The 24,270-nt window shown below is 44.1% G+C and overlaps 2 protein-coding genes and 1 long non-coding RNA gene across 3 annotated transcripts; all 3 read right to left on the minus strand.

Moving 5' to 3' along the window:
- Nucleotides 1-2,912: 2,912 nt before the first annotated feature.
- On the minus strand, nt 2,913-10,040 carry GPN2 (GPN-loop GTPase 2). The gene is made up of 5 exons (XM_033157855.1): nt 9,585-10,040; nt 7,690-7,846; nt 6,365-6,525; nt 4,823-4,953; nt 2,913-3,378 (listed from the first exon to the last, which is right to left on the minus strand). Exons 1-5 carry the CDS (start codon nt 9,999-10,001, stop codon nt 3,306-3,308), a joined length of 939 nt encoding a protein of 312 aa, XP_033013746.1. The 5' UTR covers nt 10,002-10,040; the 3' UTR covers nt 2,913-3,305.
- A 1,195-nt stretch (nt 10,041-11,235) lies between these two features.
- Nucleotides 11,236-11,843, minus strand: LOC117052301. The gene is made up of 2 exons (XR_004427243.1): nt 11,767-11,843; nt 11,236-11,286 (listed from the first exon to the last, which is right to left on the minus strand). It is a non-coding gene; the product is annotated as an uncharacterized LOC117052301 (long non-coding RNA).
- A 2,053-nt stretch (nt 11,844-13,896) lies between these two features.
- GPATCH3 (G-patch domain containing 3) lies at nt 13,897-22,294 on the minus strand. The gene is made up of 7 exons (XM_033157856.1): nt 21,918-22,294; nt 21,063-21,490; nt 19,760-19,940; nt 18,758-18,817; nt 16,776-16,897; nt 16,373-16,500; nt 13,897-14,225 (listed from the first exon to the last, which is right to left on the minus strand). The coding sequence occupies exons 1-7, from the start codon at nt 22,285-22,287 to the stop codon at nt 14,012-14,014; spliced, it is 1,503 nt and encodes a 500-aa protein (XP_033013747.1). The 5' UTR covers nt 22,288-22,294; the 3' UTR covers nt 13,897-14,011.
- Between the last annotated feature and the right edge of the window lie 1,976 nt (nt 22,295-24,270).

Here is a 24,270-nt window from a genome sequence, read left to right on the forward strand (position 1 = left end):
GGAAAGGAAACACCGTGTGTGATACTGGGGAGGCCCAACAAAAGCGGCACAAGATGGTTGCAGTCAGTTTAGAACAGGAACACAATATGGAGTTGCCTCCAACCAAGTCAGACTACTTACTGGTCTGTCCAACCCAGTTATTGTTTACAGCAGGGATAGGAAACCTGGCTCCAGATGTTTCTTTGGACTGAACTCCCATCATCCCTGACAACCGGCCATGCTCGCTGGGCCTAAAGGGAGTTGGAGCTTAAAATCATTTGGACAGCCTTAGGTTTCCCATTCTGTGTCTCTGGACTGGCTGTGGCCTTTTTTTAAAAAAATTAAATTTCTAATTTTTTATTTTATTTGTTAGATTTATATACCACCCTTCGTCATAAGACCTCAGAGCGGTTTACAGACTTTGGCTTGCTATGTCTCCTGACAGGGCCTCCTTCAGCACCCCTCCCCCCTCTCAATGTCCTTTCTTTGTGCCAGTTGCTTTCTTACCACACTTCCCTCTCAGGCCCAATTTCTTATGCAACTTTTTCACACAGTAAAGTAGCTGTGAGTTAACAGAAAAGAGTAATTCCCTCCTGCCATTCTGGGACTGTATTAGTGAGCTGAGGTATCTTAAGCGTAAGGACAAAAGGGAAGCCAAGTGATTTCTAGAAGCTTCTCCTGAGGACAAGCTATTGGGTTTACCTCGGCACCTATGTCCTTAATCCAGTTTCAACTCATTGGTGTCAAGGACAAGAATTCACTGACTGGGCAAATACTTATAAAGAGTTCTAAAAATTGCTTACAGCATTAACAATGATTATATACAGGCTTTAAAAAATATCCACAGTAATACCCAAGATCTACATTGAGACCAGAGGGCTCTTATCAGCAACAAACACTCACAGATTGTAAAAATTGCAGCCTCTGCCATTTTAGAATAGATCTAGGAAGTCAAATGTTTTTTTTTTAACATGCTTAGTGTTTGACTTTCCACTTTGAGGTATGATAAAACAACTGACTAATGATTTCAGCAGGCTGTGTGTTTCTCATGCTGTAATTCAAACACATCAGCAACCGGATTTTTCTTTTTTAAAGTAAGACTCAAGACAGTTCTGTAGGCTTGCTCCCCCTGCCCTTTTTGGTGGGGATCCCCATTCATAATGACACAGACCATGAGAACAAGCCTAAGGCCATCTTTGTCCGCAAAGTTTTGTGCTGGAGACTGGTTTCAGTCCTAGGCACACCCAGCAGAGTCCTCCTACCTGTTCCTTGCAACAGCAACCCCTTGTGGCACCAGTAAAGCTGTACTCAGTTGAGTGGAGGAGATGCTTCTCTGGCAGCAGCACTGTTGCAAGATCCTTGCTGGGGGAAGCCAAAGTCCAACATCCTGTTCTCACAGCAGCCAACCAGATGCCCATGGGAAGCCAGCAAGCAGGACCAGAGTCCTGTGATTTCCAGCAACTGGTATTCAGAGGCATACTGCCTCCAACAGAGAAGGTAGAACATAGCCATTGTTCACTTGCAGGATCACCTTAACCCATATATGCCCATTCAATCACTTTAATATGAAGAACAGGCATCGTAACAGGTGCCACACATTACCCATTAGTGCTACAGGACTGAGATAAGCTGCACCTGCAGGAAATCTCTCTACACCATTTTCAAAGGAAGGCTCCAGCATACAACAACCACATTACAGCTTATCAAGAATTTCAGTTCTTTCACCTGCAGTTTGAATCCTGGTAACAGCTTCCTGGCCCAGTGCGATTTGAATTGTGATAATGGCTTCCTTTCCCACTATAGGTGTTAAGTGATTTAGCAAAGTTTGATAATCAATTATTGCTGTGGTCATGGTGCTTTGTTTTGCTTTCTTTAAAGCTTTACCTAGTAAAATTTACTATAACTGTCATAGGTTTTATTTTTCATTATTCTATTTCCTTTCCATCTGAACTCACTGTTCCCATCCCTCACCCCCGCTATCTGATGAAGTGGGACTCTAGTCCATGAAAGCTTATTTTGTACAACTTAAGCCCCAAATATCTAAAAGAATGCCTGCTTCCCTACAGACCCTTTTGAGTATTAATACCAGCAGAGCCCTCTTAGTAATTCTACCACACACAAATAATTAGTGGTAGGAGTAGTGGCTCAAGAGAGAGCATTCTGTGGCAGCTCCTAGGTTAAAGAATTCCCTCCCAAAAAAGGTGTGTTTGGCTCTTTCATTATATCGTTTTCATTGAATGCTAAATATATACCCTCTTTACCCTGGCATTTGACACTCGGGAAATGTTTACAGGACCCACTCTATTTCTGTGACTGCAACTTGTTATCAATTGCTGTTAATATTACATTTTACATGGCTGTAACTGGCCCTGAGAACTTATGGTAAAGGGTGGGTAGGAAATTGAACGAAATAGGAGTAGTAGCAGTAATGATATATTTAAAGGTGTCTTAAGTGTATATAGTTTCTCTTCCATGCAGTTATTGTGGGTGGGGCAGAAAAGTTGAGCTCATACCAAAAGAAGAATACCAGGCGCAGATATACACACACAAGTCTGGAACAGGGTGTTTTGGGACTACAAACTCTGCCCTCCAGATGTTTTGGGACTACAATTCCCATCATCCCTGACCACTGGTCCTGTTAGCTAGAGATCATGGGAGTTGTAGTCCCAAAACATCTGGAAGGGCCAAGTTTGCCTATGCCTGGTATGGACTGTGCAGTCCCTCCACCAGAAGGAATCTCCTAGAAGGCCAAGGCCAAAACCTGGCATTTACAGAGGGGGGTCACAGCAAGTGGAGTCAGGAGGCTTTGAGGGTGCTCCTCTCCCTAGTGCCCAGCATCACTGCTTGTCATCTCCACACTTTGAAACGCCAAACAGAGGCACAAGCATTGGGAGCCACAGAAGAGAAGTCAGTCCAGCTCCTATGCAGTTGTACAAAGTTAACAGAATTCCATGCTTCTCAATGAAACAACAACAGAGCGGTCACACTGACAATCTTTGGTGCAAACTTCCTTCAGGCAGCAGACATTTATTACTTTTGCCATTTCACCGGTCATCTTCTGTGCCTCGCAGCTGCCCATACCGCAGCTCGCTGCTAACTTTTTTTTTTTGGTGGGGAGGCCCCTCTTTGTCTCAAGCACAGAGGCTCCCAAGTACACCAGAAAGAAAGTTATTGTGTGGGAGGAACCTAAAGGCACAAGCTGCATCTTGGTAGTCCTTATCTTGCAGGGTACCTCTTCAGCTTCAGGTTAATACACATGGGAAGCCAACTTGGATGGGAGGAGCTGTCCACCTGCAGTGGCCTGTTTACAGCAGGCAGCAGACATGCTACACATCCATGGTTTCCTGCTCCACAGTTTTCTCCTGTGGCTGCACATACTTCTCCTGGACTGCTAGTGTGCTGGTTGTATGTGAGTTAAGGGGAAATAAACAGCAAGTGGTGGCTGATGCTTAGAGTGTGTGTGTGTGTGTGTGTGAGAGAGAGAGAGAGAGAGAGAGAGAGAGAGAGAGAGAGAGAGGAGCACTGATCTCTGTTTGACTGCTAGCTGACAGTGCAATTAATGTGAGGACATTCCATCCAAAAGGTACAGTATTGGAAGCAGCAAACAATACAAAAAGGAATTTGAGCTACACGGAACAAGAGTGGGAGAAGCAATTTGTCTCGATCAGAGGTGGCTACCCGGCAGCCCTCAGGCTACATCCAGCCCACAAAACAATTTTATCCAGACCCCAGAGGTGCTCAGATTTTAATCAAAGAGTGGTAAAAAGTTTGCCCACAGCTCATAAGAAATTGTTTTCAAAAGCTACGAGAAAGAGTGTCAGTATTACATCATCTTTGGGCTTTTGCTCTGCTTACTGCCCTAAGGGTTAGAAACTTACTCGTAAAGCCTAATATCTGACCGGACATGCAGAATATGGAGTAATAAACCACAGCTTATGGACTGCATCCATGCTGGCAATCTCACATGCAGGATGCAGGTGGGCGTATCTTGGTGCTCCTGTATATTAGCCTGGTATCACCTACATTGGTTCTACATGTATTAATTCACAAAGCCCTAAAAAAAGTGGGTCCAAAGGGCCCTTAAGGACTGCCTGATTCCTTACTCTCTACTTCAATCATTGAGATCCTTGGATGAGGCACTTCTGGTGGCTCCTCATGCCTCTGGGTTTTGGTTGGCCTCTACTAGGGACTGGGCCTTTAGTGTGACAGGACCTGCCTGTGGAACTCCCTGCCAGTAGAGGTTCATCAGGAATCGTCCGTAACCTTTTTTCAGATGTCTTCAGAATACAGGTACTGCTTTGCTTAGACAGGCCTTTGCAATATGATTTTTTTCTTTTTCACCAACCAGTAGTTACTGATGTTATAGTGAAGTTTTAAATGATGTTGCTTTCACTGATTTTATTATAATCTTGCATACTGTATACTGCCTTGATTAGATTGTATGAAAGTGTGGATTATAAATACTTCAATAAAATAAAAATAAACGCTATTGATATTGACACAAATAACGCTTATTTCCACAATGACAACACACCTTTAAAACTGGGCTGGAATTGTAGAAACAGGCTTATTCATGCACACTGTACAGGTTTGATCCACAGGTTTATACTGTACAGTGCTTCAACAGCTTTATACTATGAGGCGGACTATAAATTTGTTAAATGAATAAAATAAATAAGTAAAACTTCCATCTGATCAGCTACCAGTGCCAGTGATAAACTGACCCTCAAAACTGCAATATAGTTACGGGCATGCAGATTTCCCTTAGATGATTATTTCTTGGGATGCATAAATAAGACTCAGCCTTGCAGCAGGGAAGGGGGGAACACAGTAAAAAGGATACGATGTGAAGTGGAAATCAGCTCCCACTGCTGCAGACATCAGGGCTTGAAGGCTTCTGTGCTCTGCGTCTCCAAAGCAGTAGCCATTGGCTTTGTCCACTGCCTGCATCACACGCTGCATGCTCTCCTTATCCTAGGAAAATGGACACGTCAGGGGCCGAAATTAATTTCATGTTCCATGATGCTAATCACTGGGCAGTTAACACATGGCATGTACTATCACTTGATTTCTCACCACTTGTGATTTCTAATCACTTGGGACTCCACCTGGTTTGGGTCTGATATGATATGGAAGTTCTAGCTGTGGGTTCTAGCTGTTAGTAGCTCATTCACACATGCACATTGCCACTTGATACTGCAATCATCAGGTGATGGAAGAAGCACATGTGAGCTGGCTTGCAGGCAGACTGGTATTCCAAAGATCATCTTTCAATATTCCCTTCCCTTTCAGTACTTTTTTTTGGTTCACTTCCAGTTTAGCTGGATTCCCCATCAAACTCCCATGATTCTTGATGCTTGCTCTACTTACAGGCATGCCTTTCACAGATAAACAATGTCACACGGTGCTTCCTTATATGTATTTAAAATCTTTTGCCTGTTAGTTCCATGCCCTAGCTCCTGTATTAACAGATGTTTTCTTCTCAGAATAACTGAGCATAAATACACATATTCATTTATATAGCATATTAATACAGGTGGGAGTTTTACTTTCCTAGTGACAAATAAAAGCAGTCCAGCTCCTTTCTATATTTTTAATTCTCTTTGATCCTTTCAGCATCACTCTCCAATCTGGCTAGTATATGCAAACGCATTGCCAAATTACCATCTGTTTCTTTACTTTCTGGAACATAATTTAAATAAACTTCCTATTTTAAAGTTAGCGTATAGCAGTACTTAGCATTATTAGCATTATTAAATACTGCTTTAGAGCACAATCAGGTACAAGCTTCACTGAGTGAAAGAGGGCTTTCCTTCCAGTTAACTGGGCATGGGATTGTGGCCTTAAAGTACTTGAAGGCAATTACAAACATTATCTCAATACTTTTTACAGTGGAAGTGGGAAACTCATGTCCCTCTAGATGTGGTGAACAACAACTTCCACCATCCCTGACCATTGGCCATGCTGGCTGAGGTTAATGGGAATTAGAGGCCAACAACATCTGGAAGGCCACAGGTTTCCCACTCCTGCTTTAGAAAAATCCTGAGTCTGAAAGACAGAAGCTTGCTTAGATCTACCAAGTGAGCTCATGGCAAAGGCAGGATTTGAATTGGAGGACTCCTGGCTTCCCAGTCCAGTGTCTTAGCCACTAAACTATATTAGCCATTTATTTCATGTAATTTAATGAAACACATTATTATTTAATGCTACAGCAACAAATTACAGCCAATATCTGAAATGGAAAAGCCTATAAAATCCAGATCCTGAAAGACATTGTTTACATTTTCCAGCAGGAAAAGGAAATAGTCCAAACAGAACCTAAACTGAACGGTTGCCTGCTCTCCAAATGTCAATTATTATTTTCCTGCTGATTTGGCTTGGCTACCTGGACATTGAGAGGAACAAAGGAAACCAAGCTGTAGTCTTCAATCACTTCCACAAGCTTCTTGTTCAAGTGCTGGTAGTTCTTGAAGAAAGGATCTGTAGCCAGGTGATCCACTAGATAGGACAAATCAAGAACCTCCGTGTAATAATCGAGATTGAAGGCTGCAAGACAAAAAAGACAAGTCTCTAGCAAATTCAGGAACAAAAGGTGCAGATAAAGCCGAATCACATCACTCCCTACTCATAGGCTTACAATCTAAAAATAGATATGCTATGCATATATTAAAGGCCATTAAAGAGTTGGCAATTCCACTGGAGATCCCTGTCTCCTGTTTATGCCAAAACTCAAGTTTTGAAAGTGGCTTCCTAAACATATAAAGAGCTACCTTGGGAACCTGGGATCCTCCAGACATTGCTGGCTTCCTAACTCCCATCAGTCCCAGCTTGTATGCCCAATGATCAAGGGTGATGGCAGCTGCAGTAGGCAGCACCTATAAAGTCTCGGGTTTATCTTCTCTAATGTAGTGACTAGAATCTAGCCCAACAGTGGGGAACATTTAGCCCTCCAGACACTGCTGAACTACAGCTCCCATCAGCCTCAGCAAGCATGGCCAATGGCCAGGACTGATGGGAGTTATAATTCAGCAATATCTGGAGGATCAAAGGTTCTGCACTCCTGGGCTAGCCCACAGCTGTCTTCTCTAACTGGCAGCTTCTCTCTAGGGCAGGCAAGGGGAATGTCAGGTACGGGGATCAATTGAGGTCCTCCAGGTCTCCCTATCTAGCCCTTGGGGATCTCCCAGGCCACATTCTCTCCCCAGCCACACCCCTCAATGGCCTTGCTCTGCACTCTCCTTGCGTGTTTTTGCCTGACTAGAATGGGCCCTTGAACTCTGACAATGCTTCTTGCTTGCCTGGTTGGAGGATAGGGGTGTGTATTTAAGTATGTGTAGAAACAATCCTATGGTGCAAAGACAGAATTGACATTCTTTGCTCTGCTCGCTTGTGATTCTTGCCCAACCACCACTAGTATGTGGCTCCTGGAAGCTTGCTTAGAAGGGTATGTGGCTCTCAAGCTGAAAAAGGTTCCCTTCCCTTGCTCTAGGTTAGAGGGCAATTGTCTTTTCCAGAACCTGCTGTCTCCGTTTCTTTTCACTGGAAAGGTAGTAACCAAGCATGTAGGGCAGCGTGCTCTAACACTGAATAATGGTCTCTCTCAGGCTGCAGGATCTGATTATCCACAACTTCTCACTGTCACTTAGTAAAAGGTTACATCCGTCTTCCCCACTGCCATTCATTCAAGGACCTCCTACTGGTGGCTCTCACCCAGTTTCCCATACTGCTCGATTAGGTCCATTTTGGAGAGGACATTGATGTGGGGTAGCTCTACGTGCAACATGGTGGAGAGGGAAGTGCAGAGAATGGAGATGAACTTGCCGGGGTCCGTACAGTAATGAGAATCCACTAAATGGACAGCTGCCAGCTGTGCAAAGAAGAAACAAGAGAAGGAGAATCAGTATTGAGAATCAGTATTGTGTCAAGTCTGGGACATCCTGACAAGTTAATGGAGACAAGTAATCGCTTAGGGCAGGGATGGGGAATGGGTAGTCCTCCAGAAGTTGCTGAACTACAACTCTCAACATCCCTGATTATTGACCATGCTGGCTGAGGCTGATAGGATTTGTAGTCCAACAACATATGGAGGGCCATGGCTTCAAAAGTCTCATTGTCTGATGCAACTGATAAATATTACATAGCGACAGTAGTACCGGTTTAGGAAAACCATTGTAGTGGAAGTTGGGTTGCTTACAGAGTAAGTAAAGAAATGGCCCTCTTTCCCCTCTAAAAGCCCATAAACCAGCTGCACTGAAGCCCCCCAACCCCCACCCCAGAATCTTGCAGGAACATGATCCTACCTGGAGAAGCCAGGGATTGAACCTGCAACCATTGGCATGCAAAGCAGATGCTCTACACTGACCCAAAGCCCTTCCCCATGTAAACCATGCTTCATCCAGTTTACCAAACAGTGGGGTGGGGTGGGGAAGGTTATCCATTAATGGTCTTTAGTCTACAGCTAGACAGAAGCAAAAAAGAGGCAACGGCACCTTAATCAACCAGAGATCATTATTTGATATTTATTATTGTTTTCCATGAGGTGACCAGTCTTTTGAACCTAGTGGTGTTCAGAGAACAGCTAGAATGGGTTATCTCATTCCTGACATAGAGGTTCCATCTTGTGCCTCCACCTATTCAATGCCTATACAGTCTCTGTGTAAGATTATTAAGAGGTTTAAAGCCAAGTGCCATCATTAGGTTAAAATCAGAGAGCTGTATCTTTTCATTTTCATCTGATACAGCAACTTTAGTCCTGATACTTCTCTGGAATCTAAACACTATAGGAGGCTGGATGCAATTAAGCCATCTGAAGCTAAATCCAGTCATGGTGGGTGGTAGATTTTTTTTAAAAAAATCTTCATAAAGTGAAAATGGCCATCAAAACTGAAATAGGGAATACAAGAGCCCAGGACACTTAATCCTAAAGCCCAATTCACACATGAATCTTTACAGCATGGTAGCCAGTCAAAAACACAGCTGCATGGAGGCATCCAAGCTATACAGATGACAACCACCCCTTCCAGCTCAGGCAATTTTAACCAATCAATACAATCCAAAGAAATAAAGGAGTTGCAATTGTGTAGTTTGAACTGCCTGAAACATTTCACTCAAATGGCTTGCCACATGAAAATGAGTTGTAAAAGGCTAATATGCTACATAGAGCTAATGTGCATTGAAGCCAAATCTGGCTTGCAGTTTGGCACCAAAGGATGCTCTCACTCCCAGTACCCATTTTCCATGCAAAATTCTACCACCTAACGTTGTTTTAGTTTTCTGCACCAGGGGCAGGAGAACTTTTTCAGCCTGAAATTCACATTCTCTTCTTGGGGGGGGGGGGGGGTGTCACATGCCGAGGCAAAAGTGGACAGAGCAGCAAGTGTGACTTTTACCTAGGTGCATTAGGCTACTTTCAACACACTCTCACCCACCCTCTCCCTTTTCAGGCATGCAAAATACATTATCAGAATTCAAGTGCACATTGCCACCAAGCAAAAGCTGTAAAAGAAGCTTAGAAGAGGTTTTGAGGGGGTGTGGTAGAGGGAGAGCCCCAAGGGCCAGATACAAATGCTTGGAGGGCTGCCACCCCTGATCTACACCAACCATACCCTGAAATTCCACTTAGCAAGCTGAGCAAAGATGTTTCTCAATGAACTATGATGGGTGCAAAGCTCCACTTGTCCCGGGCAGTCAAATAAGAAGTAATGCCCCTTAAATTGGGCCAGTTTCTCCTGCAGCCAGTCCAAGTTGGCCTCCAGATACTCCATGCAATAGATCAAGCCACCGTTGGGTCCCAGTTTCAAGTTGTCCATTACATCGGTCAAGGTGATAAGTTCTGAGATATCCACAGCGCACTGGTAAGGAATCCCCTCATTGGCTGGGTCCAGGTTCACCACAGCTACTTTGCGCCCAATTGCAGAAAGAAATTCCTGCATGCCAAGACAGTAAGTTGTTTTCCCTGAGCCAGGAGGCCCAATCACTGCCTGACCAAAGGCTACTGTGGACTGCTTCTGGCTGTATGACATGATGCAACTTTTATTCTTTTCCTAAAGGAAAGACAGCAAAATGTCAGAATATATGGACCATTTCACACAGTATTTAAGAGGCAAACATGGGTTTGTTGTCAAGCATATTCTCAAGAAAAAATGGATCCAGTTCTGACCAATTGGTGAGTGTACTTCCATAACATTGCTACATTCACAAATTAAGGGCACTTCTAAAAAAAATAAAAAATAAAACCCAACAACTGAAGTGTACATCTGAAATAAAAACATTTCTAAGGTAATATCAGGTAACTACTGGCTTACAGAGAGACTGGTACAGTGATGAGAGCAAGGGCAGCCAATGTGATGACCTCCAGATGTTGTTGGACTACTACTCCCATTAGCCCCAGCCAGTATGGTCAATGGTCAAGGATGAGGGGAGGTGTAGTACAGCAAGATGTGGAGGGCACCACAATGGCTACCGTGGATTGTAGTGTTAGACCAGGGATGTTCAGATATCTGAATTCAAATATCCAAATGGGCCCCAAAGCCCCAAGCAGCTGATTCTTACTCTGACACTGTTGACACAGTAACTTCCTCCACTACGCCTGAGGCAGCAGACTAGGACAGATCATGCGGTCAGTACACATAGTTAACTCCTCCAACGGAGCAGTATTGTCAGAGGAGCGTAGGAGAAAGAGCTGGTGGAGGGAGAGAGGGACTGCCTATGCTGCCCCTCCAGCATCTGCTGCCTGAGGCAGCCACCTCATTTTGCCTAATGATATAGCTGGCCCTGCCAGTACTGAAATAAGATTCAACTACCAGTCCAGTCAGCTTCTGTACATGAAGAGGGCAGAGCACACCTTGTGCTATTGCCTCAGGCAGCAAAATATCTCAGGCTGGCCCTAGTTATAGTACTGTGCTATTCTGAATGAGAGTACTCCCCTTTACTGGTGCTTTCTGCAGGAGGGTGTGAAGCTCCTCTACTTCTAAGAGGCGCAATTTGAGTAAACTGCCTCGGCCCAGAAGTCGTGCATTTTACGGCTAGGGTGGGCTTGCAGAGTTGTGCATGTGGTTGAGGGGCAAGAACTCAGAGCTGTGCCTGGAAAGGAACAGAGGGCGACATTGTTAAGATAAGAGGGCTCCTTTCCATCATAATCAATCCCTTCTACGCTGCCCCTAAATAAGTTGGAATAGCAATAAACAGAGACACAGGGGGGGCCAGGAGAGAAGTAGAATCAAGAAGCATTCAGAGCAAGCGCAAATGCGTCTCTCACCTCCCGAGCAACTGCAACACGGACTCTTTTCAACAACACACCTTGACTCTCTGTCACAGAGATAGTAAAAAGGTTAGAGTGATGCACTAAACATCCGCTAAAAAACAACAACCCCCATAATCACATAGCCATAATCACTCCACTCATTAAAACAGTATACTGTAACTGACTTCTGGTTCATTCAGGTCTCCTCTGCCCACCACTCCATGGTGGCTGTCAGAGCTGCCAATTGAATTTATTGGGAAAACCTCTGATTGTATGGTGTGACCAGTGTGCCTCTTTGCCACCTCACACAGCAAACTCAGGCCTTGTTGGTGTGGGAACATAAACCCCAATTTAGAAACAATTTCACTCTTTCCTGCTTCCTTTTGTTCCAGGGTTGATTCATTGGGGCTTATGTTTTGGGCACTGCAGGGGTCGGACTAGATGACCGCCTGGATCCCTTCCAACTCTAAGGGTCTATTCTATGATTCTCCGTTGACTTCTATGGGCAGTTCTCAATGGACACACCGGAAAATCCAGAAACAAACCTGGAAGGTTCCTCTGCGGACAACAGGATGAGCTGCTCTACAATTTTCTTCCTTCTATGGTGCAAGTAGCGTCGTTTTGGGGCTTGGCCCCGCCCAGGCAGCTTTGGCCGCTCCGCTGTACGTTCTTATTTCAATCCGGAGGGAAAAAGGAGGCGTAAGAAACGAAGGTTCCGCGCGTATTTTTTCGAACATGGGGACTCCGTCCTTATTAACTAAGCGGCGAGCGCCACTTGGAGGGCAGAAGTTGACATGACTAGTGCTTTTGGCGTGCTGTCTGAAGACGGAGGTGGGGCATGGCAGCCATTATAGAGCGCGTAGTAAAAGCCGTGAAGTTTGGAAGGAGTTGCTATCCTTTGTTTACTGGAAAATGTGAAAATGATGAAACCAAATGGCCATGGGAATATGTTGCATTTCCAAACACTGTGTGGGTAACGAGTCATCCTCACTTCAATCTTTTCAACCCCCTTTCTCCCCTCTCTCCATGACCATTCGGTGGGAGTAATTGTATTCCAATAGGACACCTTTTTGAGACCAGTGGCATATTTGGGAAATGTGACACTCATGGGCACCACCATAGGCATCACATGGAAGTGGGTGCAATTGTGATGCTCAGAACCTGATACACTAAACAGGCAAAATATCTAACTCTCCAAAACCAGTGAAACATAATGAAAAAGCAGGCAACACCTCCAGAAAAAAACCCACTGGGAAGGATAGGTGCCCAGGGGCACATTATTGCAGACCCCTGCAATGGGCACTCTGTCATTATTTATGGCTACATCCTTGGCTCTTAGGCAGGGTTGACTTTTTGCCAGCGCTCACTAGGGCTAAACCTCCAAATTTGCTTTGGAGCTGTGCAGAAACTATGCAAATAAGTGCATCTAAGCATGGGTAGAATGTCTTCCCATCACCCTGGTCATAGTCACGTGCAGAAATGGCTGCCAGGACCAGTGAGTATGAGCTGACTTTTGAGATATATTTGAAACCCAACACTTCTCATTTTAGAAATTAAGCAGCGGGTGAAAGATACAGACATTGCCTTCTACAACAACGTTGGAATTATTGTCTGCAAGCTTTAATCATTGGTCCTGATTTTATCATGCAAGGTAAAAGCCTGGCCTGTTGTTTGAAGCTCTACATATGTCTTGTTATACTACAGTGCAGGGGTTTCTTTATCCTTTGCAAGCTTATTTCCCAATGTTTTCTTTATTCACCAGTTAGCACCACCCCACACACAAAAAAGGAGCAAGTGCAAAATGTTAGTGGGACAGCAATAATAGATGTGGGGAGGTGTGCGTGAGAGAACCTTGAGCTCTGGCATGCAGAGTAATTGGTTCAAGGCTGAACTCAATAAAAACACAAAAATGCACTGATTAGTGGAAGGTGAATTGACATGCATTTGATCCATAGACCATGTTCCATAGTGGTGAGACCTGCTGTAAGGAAGAACTTGACTTTCTTCATAGGGAGTCCAAAGGGTTGTTGGCAAAGACAAAATGAGAGCAGCAGAACACATCACGCAGGCCACTTTGAGGAACTTGAAGCGCAGGATAAACCATAAAAACCCGTTAAAGTTATCCATGGTGGCTTTAGGATGCTAAACACCACCCAGCACAGACCCGGAGCAGGGAGGCCTGGCCTCAAATTACCCCTCAAATATGGATCTCATTTTTTGAGTGATTCTAAGGTCTCATGGGGTTGTTGAGACAATACAATGGCAAAACACTTGTGTATGCTTCCTTGGAAGAAGTTCTAAGAAATATTATAGACCACTTTGTTTATTTTATTACTCCCAGTCCAGCAAGGTTAAAACCACACCACTGATAAAAGTTGTGGATAATTCTGTATTTATTCATCCAGGAGTCCCACTTCTCTCTTCTTTCCACAGCAACAACATACTCTCCTCCCTACAAATATTTCTTTCTTCTCCTATTTCTTGCTAGGAATGGTTCTCTGCATTAGAGCAATGGAGCATGGAGAACATTATTCTTGATAAAGGCCATTGGTAGCTAAGCATGATGTAACGCAGCATGGATCTTGCAGCAACCCAAAAGAAACACAAGCAAGAACCCTTTAATTTAGCTTGCAAACACCAGGATGAGCCCATATTGATAAAAAAACTAAATAATAAATACTAAACATTTTGCCCTTTATTTGGCAACTGTTGTTAATTAAAAAAAAATTATTTGCAAAAGCAAACATTGCTGCAACATAGTCTGAAAGCCATTCCTGGCTAGCAGCCCCTTCATGAGGAACTGGAGCTGTGATGAACACCATGCATGGCATGGCCAAATGCCACATCTTGGCGATGCTTCATACTGATTGGTAGCTGGCGCCGGAGCAGCTGTTCTTCTGCATCCACAGGATACGGGTCATCATAGATGGTGGAGATGAGGATGCTGCTGTCCCCACGAGGCTTCTTGGGCTTGGTGAAAGTCTGGAGCTTCTCACCATGGTACCTACAGAAAAGCAATAAAACAAAGAAAGGTTCCATCAGGCACAGGGGCAGAGACTGGACTGCAAAGCCTCTACATCAGCTTTGCAGGAAGACCACTAGGCTCCTCCCTTAGCTAGCATCTACAGCAGCCATTATTGGCTGTGAAGCTGGAAGACCTGCTCCCTGCCATGCAGGTCTTTTCTCACCTGAACTGGGAGTGTGGGGCCCTCACTGACTCCAGCTACAAAATATGAGGCTGCTGAAGAAGCCAAAGACCACCTTGGCTTTCTCTTAGTACAGAACCAGATCATCAAGCCTGAACTTTTACAGCCATCACCTGCCATGAACCACCACTGGAAGGATTGAAAGCAACAGCAGCAGATTTGCTCTATACTTATATTTTATTTGCTTGCTAATTATGCTATTTTAAACGTGTGTTTTATATTAGACTTCCTTTAGTAATGTTTCCTTTTGAAATGTTTAAAGTTTTTTTTGTTAACTTTGCTGCATTGAATGTGCATTCTGTAGTTGACCTCCTTTGTAATGTTTTACTGTGAAATGTTTTAAGATAATATTTTAGTTTTCTGTTAATTATGTTACTTTGAATGTTTACTTTATAGTTGACTTTCTTCTCTAATGTTTTATTCTGGATGGTTTTATTTGATGTTTTAATGTAGATTATTTTCTTAAAAATATAAAGCAGTATTGAAATGAAATAAAAAATAAAAAAACAGTGGTACGTCGGGTTACAGACGCTTCAGGTTACAGACTCCGCTAACCCAGAAATAGTATCTCGGGTTAAGAACTTTGCTTCAGGATGAGAACAGAAACCGTGTGGCAGAAGTGGGAGGCCCCATTAGCTAAAGTGGTACCTCAGGTTAAGAACAGTTTCATGTTAAGAATGGACCTCCAGAACGAATTAATTTCTTAACCCGAGGTACAACTGTAAAGAAGAGGGATAAACATGGGACTGCAGGGCCTCTACGTTAGCTCTGCTGAAAGACAAGTAACTTTTGACTTCTCCTCTCCTAGAAACACATGTTTACAAGGTGATTACAAGAACTCTAAAAAAGAGTACACCGAGTCCCTTCCCCAGTCCCTTTGTCATTTACAGGGTACATCTGAGGGTAGGGACTGTCCTATCAATCTTTGTAAGTTGCCCTGTGAGCCTTTTCTGGCTGAAGAGTGGGATAAAAATGCTTTAAACGAAGTCTTCAGAGACACAGCAGAGTGAACGGGAATTTAATTTGTCCATATGTTTGTGTAATCCATTATTAGAACTTAAAAGATGAAAACTTTGCTCAGAACAGCTGCAAGATGAGCAAGAGGCTTACTAGCAAAGGTGTATTAAAAAACAAAACACAACAGGCCTGAAGAAATGTTCTTGCTTTCAATAAAGATGTCCATGGGGCAATCATTCTGAAATGCTGCAGACAAGGAATTCCTCACTTGAGTTATGATCTAAGTGTTTGGCTCATGCGAGGGCTGTGAAAACAGACTGGAAAACATGGAGGCAACATTTGCCCAAAATTCCAGTGTTTTGTGTTGAGGAGGGGAAAGGAGTGAGAAAAGTGCAGAGCTCCTGGGTACTAGGTGGCTGCCTGTTTTTACCATCGTTTCTAGTCACTCTCCCTTAGCCAGTGTACTGAAGTTGTTAGTTTTGAACCAAGACTGGAAACACCAGGTGCAAATCCCCCACAACAAGTGTCTCTCAGCCTAACCTATCTCACAAGGCTGCTGTGAGGATAAAAAGGGGGGGGGAGGAAGACCCATGCATGCCACCTAGAGCTCCTTGAACAAAAGGTGGGATATAAATGTACAGTTTACATTTACGATTACGAATGGGATCTGTTCCGGAGCCCCGTTCGTAACCTGAAAGGTCCGCAACTTGAAGTGCCGCATCTGCGCATGTGCGCGATGCGATTCGGCGCTTCTACGCATGATGTCATTTTGCGCATCTGTGCATGCGCGAACCGCCGAACCCGGAAGTAACCCGTTCCAGTACTTCCGGGTTCAGAGCATTCGTAACCCGTGACGAACGCAACATGCAGCGTTCGTAACACGAGGTACGACTGTAATAACAAATAAATATTATTATCTTTAGTTTATATAGGTGGAGAGGCTGAATGTCTTGATTGCATGTATTTTAAAAGAACACTCTTCACTTACCCCAAGCCCCTCTTGCATTTGGGATTCTGGCCTTCGTTATCCAGTGCTTCGGTCATCCCTGAGTTGCTGCTTCCCAGCCCAAGACCCTCAGTCCAGCCTTGCCTCTCCATCACTTTCCTGCCAATACCCTGGGGAGGGAAAAAATACTTTAGAGATTCTTCTATCAATTCCAGAACAAAAAGAGCAATTGCTGAGGACACTTAGCACCAGAACCAGATTAAGAATGATTGGCACTCCAAAAAAAGAGGCCATTATCAGCAGACTCAATACAGCACAACAACGCGCCCTACCCTTTGCATTAAAAGCACTAACACAGTTCAGATCCCCAGGCTCTTACAATAGGGATTTTTCAAATCAAAATAAGTTCAGATGTTTCTATGCTCTTCCATTTTTTTATTCTTACCTTGGTGTATTTTTCAAAGTTTCCAATTTGTTGGCTCAGAACAGACCCATCTTCCAAACCATCCCGGAGTCTCTGCTCAAACCGCATCTGGACCAAATCCCGAGCGTCTTTGTCACCACCATCTGGAATGAATGGAAACAGTGTTTTTACTCTCTCCCCATGAAGCAGAAGGGGAAGACCTAAGCTTAGTGGCAGAGCAAGTGTATGCAGGAGGCCCAGATTCATCTCTGGTTAAAAAGAGAGCAGGCAGAAGGTCTGGGAAAGGACTATAACAGAGACCTTGCAGAGCCACTTCCTGTCAAGCAGATAGTACTGTGCTTAGGTGGACAAAGAGGCTGAGTGTAAAACAGTTTTAGATGTTCATGGGTCCAGAATCTCTTTTTAAAAAAAGAGAGACTGTAAGAGCAACCACCATGAATCCTTCATTGCAGCTTTGCTACCTTAATATAGCCACCACTTTTTTTTAACTGTTTCTGTTACTGTCTGGTCTATGACTGAAATAAAAATTGATTGATTGATTGATTGGATTGATTGAATGAACCATTTCTGTTATACTAAGCACTGCTGATTTTCTGTTAGTTGCCTTGAAAAGTGGCATATAAACACTTTAAACAACAAGAGGCATTGATAGCATAAAGAGAGTCCTTCCCCTCTCAGTCATCTTTAGCCTTAGCAACCACAATGAGAGAAATAATAGATGACTACCTGTTATGCTGGGCTCAAGTAAAAGCTTTGCAAATTTTACTAATCTGGAACAGTTTCACTTGCTTGGGAGGATGTGGGAATCCATTTTGGGGTGAATTTGTTGTCATTCGTTTTTAAAAACCAAAATTATGAGGTAGGCAATTCTAAACAGGGCTTGGAAGGGGTGGTGGTGAAGAAAGGAACTGGTTCCCATTCAGAGGTTGGAGTAGGAAGGTGCCAACCAGGGTAGAGGAGTATGTAGGATGTTGCAAGCCAACCTGCCACCCTTCAGATGCTGTTGCACTACAATACCCAACACCCATAACCTGTGGCCACACTGATTAGGGCTGATGGGAGCAGTAGTCCAACATCTGGAAGGCACCAGACTGGGGAAGGCTATTAAGCCCACATACTGAGGCAGGATAGCAGCTATGAAGATTTGTCATATTACAACTAACACTAGAGCAGGTTCTCTGAAATCTGACCACAGCACAGCAGGATGACTAACACAAACACACACAAGCCCCAGCGGCTTGAATTGTGTCTGGAAGACTGAAGGGTGCCAGTGGAAATGCTGGAGCCTGTGGGAATACGTTTTGGGTTTTCCTGCGCGATAGTCGCTTTGCTAATCCTTCCGCGCTACTGCGCAGAAGGAAAGAAGATCCGGCTGGAGATTGGAGCCTGGATCCCTCCGCGCCTCCCCGAAAGCGCGCCAGGAAGCCTCCTGGTAACGGTCACAAGGCTGGTTTCCCGCCCGGAAACACTCGTTATTGCTGTATTATTATTGGTTGATGCTTGTTTGATGACGCTGTATGATTTGCCAATAAATAGCCCCTGCTCCTGTTGGCTCGGCGACGAGCAGGACGAGACGAGCACAGCGACAGAGAGCTCGCTCGCATTGAGTGTACTGGAAACCACCGACTGCAGTCTCATTTATTTGGCCTCCTTCTGCTTCTTCGGCCACACCTTTTGCTTTGCTTCTTGCTGCCTAACCTATCCTCTTCAGACCTTCTGCAACTCCTAAAACTCCTCACGACCTTCAAGAACCTTCATAACCAGCGAACCTTCATAACCAGCCGGAGCAGGCTCTCAAACGACTGGTTATCCCAGCAACTGGTTATCTCGACAGGAGCCCTAGTGTTAGTAACACCCCACATAGGCCAGGAAGGCATGCCAAGTAGTTGTAGAGGCTAACGCTTCCAAAATGCATTAACAGCAGCCTCAAGTACAGTATGAAACACTAGTTTAGACTCTGTCCATTCCTTGCATAACAGATCAACAGCCCTTAGCTCAAGTACCTTTATCATAGTAGATGCTCATGTCCACATCCCAGTCATCCGCTGTCTGCTCATCAAAATCTGTCAAAAGAAAAGTTAAGACATCAAGCAGGATGTATTGGCTCATTGCAGATGAGTGTTACATTAAGATCATCCTCCCATTTCCCACATTAAGATCATGCCCCCCCTTCTACACCCAAAAACTGCAGGACGAATTCTATGCAGGACATGCTGAACGTAGATCTAGAGTTCAGCATCCTAAAAATCTCAGCCCCATTCCTCCTCATTTTTGGCCTTTGTACAGGAATTTATTCCAGGACAACAAGCTCTCACTAAGGCTGCAATATTTAGAGATGGGGAGAAAGCCCTCTCTTCAGAGAGCTTACTGCAGACATAACTATTAACCCCAAATGGAGCTTTGAAGATTCCACTTATAATCACCATGACCTCATCTATTAGGTCCTCTTGACCACTTTACCAATTTGGCAAACATGCTGAACTGATAATAGAACTGCCCAGGATAACTCTTTGTAGGGCTTACTGTAGCAGCAGCAGCAGCAGCAAGGAAAAGAACCTTATTCCTGCCAGTGCCATCTGAGTTTTCATGCTCCATGTTTAGGACATGGGGAATAAAGGAAGAGCAGAGGCCTCGTGCACCAGGAAGGCAAGTAAAAAAACACACAGTGGTCAATGAAAGGGGGCAGGGAAAGATATCAGTGCCCTTGGACCATTGGAGGATAAACAACAGAACAGCGAGTATTATCAGGAGAAGAAGTGACAGACTCCAGTAGAGAGCGAGACAAGAAGTATGCCAGGAAACAGTATGGATATGTTCTTGATATTTTTGCACAAAAGTGCCTCAGACCAGTCCCGAGACATTTTCATGTCTTATTAATGAGGGGCTTTGCAAGTTGTCTATCTGGAGATGGGCCATGAATTCACAAAGACTACGCTGATGCATACTCTATTCCAGCTCTCAGCAACAAGGTAGAATCAAACCCAGGATGTGTTGTTCAGGGTTACCTCCTTCTTCTTCTTCTTGCCAGTACTGTGCATCTGTGTAGAAGACCAACCCAGAGCCCCCCTTCTCCCACTTCAGTTCAATCTCCTCCTCAAACAAACGTTCTTTTGTGCGCTCCTGGCTGGTGACATCCTCATGCAAAGCCTCGTGCCGCTCCCACTCTTCGCACCTGTCATCGTCATCCTGTAGCAGAAGGTGGGGTGGGGACAAATAAAGCAAAGGTTTAGGCCAGTTTCCGCTCATTGCCCACTTCCTCAGTTTCACTGGGCTTAGTTGAAATAAGCTCACTGCTAAGGGCCTGCTCAGGCAGAACTCATCTTGAACTTCTGGAGACAGAAAAATTAGAAGCACAGAAACATAACAGACTGGTTTTTAGAAGCTTATTGTATGTATGATTATGGACTCACTATAGTTCTGCCAATACCCTTCATTGTGATGGACATTGTTTTTAAACATTTTTATGGTTTAATGAATGCCATAAAGTTATGATTATGCACAAAGGCCAATGGATCCAAAATGTGGAGAGATCTTTAACAGGCAGTAAAAAAAAAATGTTAAGGGATTGGAACCAGGCTGGGTAGTAACAGGATCTTATCTATGTAGGAGAGTTGGCTGAATCAGGTTATGGGAGATGGTCTTCTCATCTCTATCATTAGTATCTTACTTGCATTCTTTTACCATAGTTTCCTCCCGTCACCATGCATGTCTATATACAATTTGCATCTTAAGAGACCACAGGTTCCTTTAGTGCAAAACAGTCACCCTGGGCTGTGAACTAGTATTCATATTAAACCAGTCAACCCACACCCACTTGCCATAGCCTCATTTTGGTTACAAAGTATTTTCCAGTTAAGCACCTAGCCTGCAGTGTGATGGGCTAATGGAGCTATACAGTTAGAATAAAAGCAAGCTTGGAAGGATGAATAAGGAGGACATTACAAAATGTCAGAATTAGCAGTGTAGATTCTCGCAGAAGATCATCAATTCTGAGGTTTTAATGAGTAAAATATTTTTTTTTTCAGCTAGAGTACAAGAATTCCAGCACAACTTTTCTACCTAACATTATCATTATGGGCAGCTGCTACCCTGAAGAATGGGAAAACCTTGATTCAGAATGCAGTCTATAGGCTCATTTGTGTGGGTCACATTAGTTTTCAGATTCATAAAATGACTTATTTTCCAACTTGTAAGGATGAATAAGTATTAGCACATTTCCTTCTTCCTTACAAAATAATATAATTACATCTCTAAAAAAGCTATAAGCACATAACATGACATTTGTGTAATTAGAAAAAAACTACTTACATCATCCAGCTGACCTTCTGCTTCACTCTCTGGATCATTCAAGTCTCTCTCTGCCATGCCATTGCCTTGATTGGCCGTGCTCACTCTTGATAGGTCTCCCCCTTCTGTAATCTCCTCTCCTGAAGCTGTGTAAACTCGTTCCTCTTCTACAATAGTCTCAGTTTCTTCATATGAAAATGGTACATTTCCATACCTGCGAGAAGAGCCAGTTCTGGGAAACTGCAACCTCAGCTTCTTGATAGCACGAGACGGCATCCTGCAGGCTTTAATGAGATCTAAAAAGACACTCAAAGGAGTTCCTACATTCCCACAGGGCATGAAAGATGGTGGGTTTAGTTCAGGAAGCCGTTTTAAATCATCCTCAGTGAAAGTTTCATTTGAGGATGTGCGGAGCTCCTTTTTAGTCTTATAAGAGAGCGTTTCAGCATCTGTAAAAATTATAAACACAAGGGGCAAGAAAAATCACTTAGCAGCAATCCACCAACTTGTATACCACTTACATATCTTTGCTTCAGCCTCATTCTACTCTCCCCAGCCAAAAGGAACAAAGTGTTTCCCAGAATGACAGCAGAGTCCATCTACTACAGCAAACACACATGAAAAGTCTTATGCTATTTACAAGACTAACAGTTCTAACGTGGCCATAAACTGTAAGGGGCTAAAGCCAATTTTTTTTAGATACATAAAGACACCATCTCATTGACTTGTAACTGGAGGAGAAAATGAAATCAATGGGCCCAAAAATGCTATAAAATGCAGTAAGTGCCATCCATAATGCTATTATTCAAAGCTCAAGTGTATCAAAGGTAAATGCAGTGACCACTTCCAGCACCTCTCCTTCTTGCCTCTCAGTACCTTTGTCAAAGGAAACCCGAACCCTTCGTATAAGGCACTGGCCGGGCAACGTCTCTCCCTGCGCGTCTATCCAGCGCTTTCCCGAGTACATACGGACCAAGCGGCGGGACCAGCCGGGCTTCACCGCCACCAGGCAGCAGCAGGTCGGGCCTGGCCGGGAAGGAGCGCTCGGACCCTCTATGCGTTCAGGGCGATGGCGGTAATGGAAGCAGAGGAAGCCACCGGCCTCGATGAACTGGCTGAAGTAGAAACGGAGATCGTTGGAGCGAAGCTGGGCCGGAACGCAACTGATAAGGCAATATCGTCCGCCGGGCTGGAGGGAAGGATGGTCAGTGGTGGGCACCGCCATCTTGCAACACCAGAAGTGCATCACGTGAGACGGAACCGGCGCATGACCGTGTGAGCGGCGCGAGTTAATGGCGTCACTCCAGGCTATTTTGCCGTTGAAGCCAATCATAGACCAGAGAGATGAAAAAGGCTAGGCACTTAGAGTCACGTGCCAAACATAGACGTGCCAATGGATAGAGCGACCCCACTCTGAGGGCGAACGGAATTTGGGTTGTATCTATGATCCTGCCTGCGACCCTAGAGATAATGCTTAGCGCCAGCCTTCTGGTGGCCAGGACGGCCGGACCTCGAGCTTGCTCTTTTCATCGTCTCAATGGTCCTTCTCCAGTTAACCACATGATCTTGAGTCTGAAGTGTGGCAACCGCTGGGCCCTCTTTGCGTCTGGCGTCCACCTTTTAAACTTTCATATTGCAGCTCTAAATGGTGGCTGCTACGCACGATTTTTTTTTTTTTTTGTCCTTTTAGCAGCTGCGGGACAGGCTGAAATTCGACAGGTGCAGCTTCCCTTCACCCTCATCATCATGGGAAATGGTGCAGCTGTTGAATTCCTGCCTATAAATAGGCACAGGGAGTCCTGCCACGATGGCGGGGGGACATCTCTCATAATTCATTTTTAAAATATAAAACTGCCACTGATCATATTCCTGGGTACAGATTTAATTTTGTAGGGAGTGGGGGAAGAAACTACCCAGTCATTCCCTTGCATATGCCAATAAATTAGAACTTGGTACACTTTCTTTTTCATAGTGTTAGTGGAGAAGCAAGAAAAGCATGCCATCTTGCCGCTTCTATTGGCTTGGAGGGAAGTACAGCCTGCTAAATAAGCATAGAAGTTTAGCTTAAACATATGCTGAACACTTAGAAAATACATATTTTTACACTTACAAACTTGAAATTGAGTTTCTCCAGGTCACTACTGTGCAGTCAAACCTTGGCTCCCAAATGGCTCCGTTTTGGAATGTTTCGGCTCCCAGACGCCGAAAACCCGGAAGTAAATGCTCCAGTTTTCAAATGTTTTTCAGAAGCCGAACATCCGACAGGGCTTCTGCTTGAGTTCAGTAAGCTCTTGCAACCAGTCGGAAGCCACACCTTGTTTATCGAACATTTTGGAAGCAGAACAGGCTTCCAGGATGGATTACGTTCAACAACTGAGGTTTCACTGTACATGTATATGGTAAGGTTACCTTCAGTACCAAGGGCAGCGAGCTGGCATTCTACTAGTCAAACAGATACATTGTATCCTTCAGAGACATTCAATATGCATCTGCAATGGAAACACATAATGAAAAAATTGGGTGCCCCCTTGTACAGCTGGAAAGTACACAATATGGGAATGGGAGGAGATAACTAGGCTACTCTACCTGTGCTTGAGTGTAGGGATAGGGTAGTTAATACTCTTTAGTCCTAATCAAAACTGCAGATTAACAAGCTGAAAGGAAAATACCACACTGTTGCATGAGAAGAACAAAAGAACATTTATTGTCTTTGCTGGCCAGACAGACAGGCTCAGTGGATTAACATCCAAAAGGACTGAGCACCCTCCTGAAGAAGGGGGGTTCCTAATATACTTTTCCCTTATCTGTTAAGACTATACATATGCATAGAATACCTTCCAATCATTTGGGATAACGCCCTACAAGTGATTCCATATAAGGACTCTGGTTAATTGCATATAAATTAAGCAAGCAAGCAAAGGACTCTCAGCACCTTCATGCAGCATGTGTGTGGGCCTCTTCTGTATTATGCATACACTTTGGTATGTGGTGAACAAGATAAGGAGTAAGGCCTTTCCTGGTACCTTAAGTACAGAATGTCTCCTGATACAATGGGGCAACTCTTTGGTGAAAGATTAGCTGCAGGTCTCTAATTGCCACACTATGAGCATAAGTTGAAAATTAGGAACTCAACACAAGCATCCTAAATTGGTTTATCACCGCTTGACCAACCCCATGTAATGTTCCAGATTTGGGTTTTGACAAGAAGTGATGGGCTAGGGACCTTTTG

The sequence above is a fragment of the Lacerta agilis genome, chromosome 8 (assembly GCF_009819535.1).
Source record: "Lacerta agilis isolate rLacAgi1 chromosome 8, rLacAgi1.pri, whole genome shotgun sequence".
NCBI lineage: Eukaryota > Metazoa > Chordata > Lepidosauria > Squamata > Lacertidae > Lacerta > Lacerta agilis.

Excerpts from the sequence above, each read along its gene's own strand:
- GPATCH3 (XM_033157856.1), bottom strand. The coding sequence starts at position 22,287 with ATGCACTTCTGGTGTTGCAAGATGGCGGTGCCCACCACTGACCATCCT. Across the intron at positions 19,941-21,062 it reads CAGAAGGTCAGCTGGATGAT|GATGACGATGACAGGTGCGA; the intron begins GTAAGTAGTTTT and ends CTTCTGCTACAG. Across the intron at positions 14,226-16,372 it reads AAATGCAAGAGGGGCTTGGG|GTACCATGGTGAGAAGCTCC; the intron begins GTAAGTGAAGAG and ends GCTTTTCTGTAG.
- GPN2 (XM_033157855.1), bottom strand. The coding sequence starts at position 10,001 with ATGTCATACAGCCAGAAGCAGTCCACAGTAGCCTTTGGTCAGGCAGTG. Across the intron at positions 6,526-7,689 it reads CGAGCAGTATGGGAAACTGG|CCTTCAATCTCGATTATTAC; the intron begins GTGAGAGCCACC and ends TTTGTCTTGCAG. Across the intron at positions 4,954-6,364 it reads TTGTTCCTCTCAATGTCCAG|GATAAGGAGAGCATGCAGCG; the intron begins GTAGCCAAGCCA and ends CCATTTTCCTAG.